General features: G+C 33.2%; 1 protein-coding gene across 1 annotated transcript; it reads right to left on the bottom strand.

The window, feature by feature from the left end:
- Window positions 1-3,349: 3,349 nt before the first annotated feature.
- LOC124326932 lies at window positions 3,350-4,168 on the bottom strand. The gene is made up of 5 exons (XM_046785648.1): window positions 4,154-4,168; window positions 3,809-4,101; window positions 3,650-3,748; window positions 3,465-3,579; window positions 3,350-3,391 (listed from the first exon to the last, which is right to left on the bottom strand). Exons 1-5 carry the CDS (start codon window positions 4,166-4,168, stop codon window positions 3,350-3,352), a joined length of 564 nt encoding a protein of 187 aa, XP_046641604.1.

Here is a 4,168-nt window from a genome sequence, read left to right as displayed (position 1 = left end):
TTTTCTAATCAAAGTTTATTCTAAGAAGAATCCGTTTTTGAATATACACATTTTCTTTAATAAACCAAGAAAAATCACGTGTTTCAAAAATCACATAGAATTGAAATAAAGCATTCAGAAAATTCTAACAAAAAATAAAACATTACCATAGAAGTCTTGGATTTTTTAATTTCATGGTTCGCCCCAGATACCATCTAATAGAGTTTTTCACGTATAAATTTTATTCACCGTAACAACTTTTGATTTTTTATAAAGCTTGGCCTCTTTTGGAAGCTTTAACTCCTGAATGACCGAATCGACAGTCAACAGACGACGGTCATTTCTAATCTTTCTTTTTTTAGAAATGTGAAATGATTATAAAAACTTTTTAGGTTACTAGAGCGTTCGTTTTCAAACTTCGAATGGTCCATTCTATACATTCTACAGAGAAAATATATGCACGTTCATAAAACCTTATAAGTGCATCCAGCTACATTCTACGCCCAATGGACGTATAAAACAGTAATATTTTTCGAAAAAGAGCAATTAATGCTTTCTGTTTTCACGTGACAAACTTTTCCATTTATAAAGGAAAAAATCGTTTATGTTAACGGATAATAACTACCGATATTCAAACATAATTATAAAAAATAGCCTTCTCCAATATTAACGACTTGATATTGGCACACCAGAATATGATACAACATCACAATTAAAAGATAAGTTTAACTTAAAAAAACTATGAACCTAGTAATTACCTTAAATGGTGTTCCTTTAGATCTTCCTTCGAAAGACAACGAGTCTTCAGTAAAAGTAATATGAGGAAACTTACTCAACACATCTCTTGAGGTTGTTGACCTGTTTTTCCAAAACATTTCAGATCAGCTGAACCCTTTATTACAATTTATAAAAAATTGAAAAAAAAACCATACAGCAAAAGTGAAAAAATCTGAAAGTATTTAAAGTAAAAATGATTTTATTTAGAACACCAACAGTTAGAAAAATTCTTATTTGTTTCCATACCGTTTTACCCACTTTTTTCCTTTTCAATACCAACTGGTGCGAGTTATGCAGGTTTTTGCGGTATAATTGAATTAATTAGTAAAGCAACAAAAGAATATTTTACTGATTTCTGATAATATTTTACTTTTTCTATCATTTGGATTTTGATACATCGACACAGTCACTAATGTAATGATGCGCTGAAACTCACAGTTGAATAAATCAATTTCCTGTTATTTCAACAACAATCACTTATTGTGATATTGCAATTAGCCTAGAGATATATGATAAATGTTGAAAATAATTAAAATAATTAAACATGCCTATTGCACCTTTCCTTTTAATGTAAACAGTCTAAAAATGTTCTTTCTACTCACAAATATAATATTCATTACTGTACTCCTCATTTTTATGAGTCCGGTAAAGAGAGCAAACCAAAAAATGTAAACTTCTTGAGCAAAGAACGTTAGCATAGATGAAAGAAAAGTTGGCTGTACTGGATAAAACTGCTCTTAAACCTGTCACCGTTGAAAATGTTTGAATGACAAAGAAGAGTGATCTGCTTTGCCACTAACAAATCTTAAGAAATTTGAAAAATTTGAAAGGAATCTACAAGAATAAAACGCAAAATACCAGTACGAAATTGAAGATACTCAAATGCTGATGTTACTAAGATTATGAATATTATAATTTAAACAATTCTGGTTCATGTGATGATATTTTTTTCCTGACAAGGACGGCGATGTATCCAGTTCAGATGTTTACTGAACGGTAACTCCTAAAGGAACTGTATTTACGCCCAAAACTTTATCTGGGGAAAACGTATAATTGGCCTCGGCATTGACAAAACTGGGCAAGCGTTCGATATGTCAGAATGTTGAACAATTTTAGTTTTGTATGGCACTTTTGATGCTATTGGGTGGCGTTTACGGAATAATATAATAGACACTCAGCTATCACGGAATAATAATAGCAGCAACTAGCAATACTTGGGCCGATTCAAATGTATTGTGAACAAAACATATACTAATACAAGCTTTTTCTACCTGAAGAGGAGAGAAGGCACAATAATAGTGGTACACGACACTCTAAACTGAAAGAGAAGCTTTGAGTTTATATGTTCCGAGTTGGTCTAGCGTTCTGATAGGAGTTACCGGCTCTAGACGCACATCTTAAATGTTTAACTAGGGTAAAACAGCGAATGCCGGACAGCGATCCGACTTACGGCGTTTGTGTGTAAACCCAAAATGCGAATTTCCGGACAAAACGCGAATGCCCCGGACATTTTTTCGAATTCCGGACGGAAATATTTTAAAAAACTAATTATATCAATCGATGCAGTTTTTAATTCTTAACAAAATTGCTCAAGACATGTTATACAGTGCAATGGAAGTATTTTAAGATATTTTGATTTAAAAAATCAAAACATTGAGCTGTCAAAAACTGTTTTCGTCTGCTCAAGCTTTTCGACTTGGGTTCAAAACGAGTTAAGAACATAAAAACTATTTTTCGATATTTACTTTAGTTAATTATATTTCACTAAAGTAAAGAAGTCTATAATTCAAAAACAAAAAACCATATTGAAATCCTCGTTGGGATTCTCGAGAAATTCGAATATAAAGTCGGTCAGACATGACGCGAATGTCCGAAAACTACCAAAATTTGAATAATAAAAATAAAATTCAAATTTAATCTTTTTCAAGAAAAATGGGTATTGACAGATTAAGAATAACGTCCTCTTTTAGTCTAGATGCATAAAAGTGGTATGGCGTTATATACTCCGTCTAATTAATGACTTTTCTTTCCCCTTTAAGCCCTTGATGCGAATTCCGGACAGCAGACGAAAACAACAGTACAATTAACGTTCCACAGCAATTTTAACAAGGTTAAATGGCTCATTAGTAGAACCCAGTAATACGAATTGGAAATTGGCAAGTGTTAAAGTTCGATCCCAGTGTTTGGAAAATATTTTTAAGGTAAAGAAAAACCTTTTATGGAATAATAACAAACGGTATCTTTTTCTGCGAACAACTTTTAATGAATGTCATGAATTAACGACGGCTAATATTTATTTGAAAAAGAATAATTTATTTTAGATAATCTGACTTTTTATTAGAAAACGAACAATTTAGAAAACTAGACGAGCAGCTTCAAGATTGTCCCTATTACTTTAAATACAATTAAAAAAATTAGTTTAAATACCGAATAAGAAAAAAAATATATGAGACGTACGCAATAGTCATTTCAGTACAGTATGGGCAGCAGTAACTTGAAATGCCAAATTTTGACAAAATAATTGCTCTTGGAAAGCAGCTCTCATGGATGTATGCGTCGCAAAGTCGACATCGGTTACAGTCGCCCACTGTACCTAGCTCCTTACAATAGAAACATAGAACTTCTGTTGAGTCTTCTGGAAGTGTTTCGTAAAATGTACTCGTCGGATCCTTTTCCTTTGCTGTCTTCACATCCACGATTTTCCTCACTTCAACTTCCTTCTCATCGATTTTTGATTTGGCTATAAGCCTAGAGGACCTTCTCGTTCCTTCAAGCAGCAACCCTTTTCCAGCCTTTACAATTTTCTTCCCTTTCGCCTTGGAGCTATTTAAATGGGAAAATTAAGAGAAAAACTATGAAAATATCAACATGCAATATTTCTTGGTATTCGTACGATGTCTCTAATTCTTCGAGATCAACAGTGATGATGGTATCTTCTAAAGTTTTAGAAGTCTTAGGGGACACATTCCTGGAACATTGGGCCATTCCATTCCTATGAAGTAAATGCTGATTTGATATTCCTTTCATATGTAATTATATAATTGAAATTTACATTGCCATATATTGATGGTAACCCTCATCGAAGTCTTCATCAAAGTCTTCGTCAAATTCATCGTCCCTCCTTTTTCCACGTCCCTGTTTCCGCTTTTCTCGATCTGCAAGTTGTTTTTTAGCCCTTTCACCAGTTAGAATTGGCGAAGACAACTCACGCTTGCGAAAAGACTTTTCTGGGACACTGGGAACAGGACCAAGATCTAGCTTTTGGATTGTAACTGGTGCCAAGGAAGATTCACCATGACGTGCTGCAAATGTTTTGTAAATGATGAAGATATGTCTGGTTTTTAACTATTTTCAATTTACTTACTACTTATATGTCCAAAATATCTGCGTATGAGGCCTTTCCAAATTCCAT

The sequence above is a fragment of the Daphnia pulicaria genome, chromosome 2 (genome assembly GCF_021234035.1).
Source record: "Daphnia pulicaria isolate SC F1-1A chromosome 2, SC_F0-13Bv2, whole genome shotgun sequence".
Taxonomy (NCBI): Eukaryota; Metazoa; Arthropoda; class Branchiopoda; order Diplostraca; family Daphniidae; genus Daphnia; species Daphnia pulicaria.
Note: the sequence above shows the minus strand (reverse complement) of the source record. Positions and strands in the feature narration are given on the sequence as shown.

Excerpts from the sequence above, each read along its gene's own strand:
- LOC124326932 (XM_046785648.1), bottom strand. Across the intron at positions 3,749-3,808 it reads TACCATCAATATATGGCAAT|GAATGGAATGGCCCAATGTT; the intron begins GTAAATTTCAAT and ends TTTACTTCATAG. Across the intron at positions 3,392-3,464 it reads TCGATGAGAAGGAAGTTGAA|AAGACTCAACAGAAGTTCTA; the intron begins GTGAGGAAAATC and ends AAACACTTCCAG.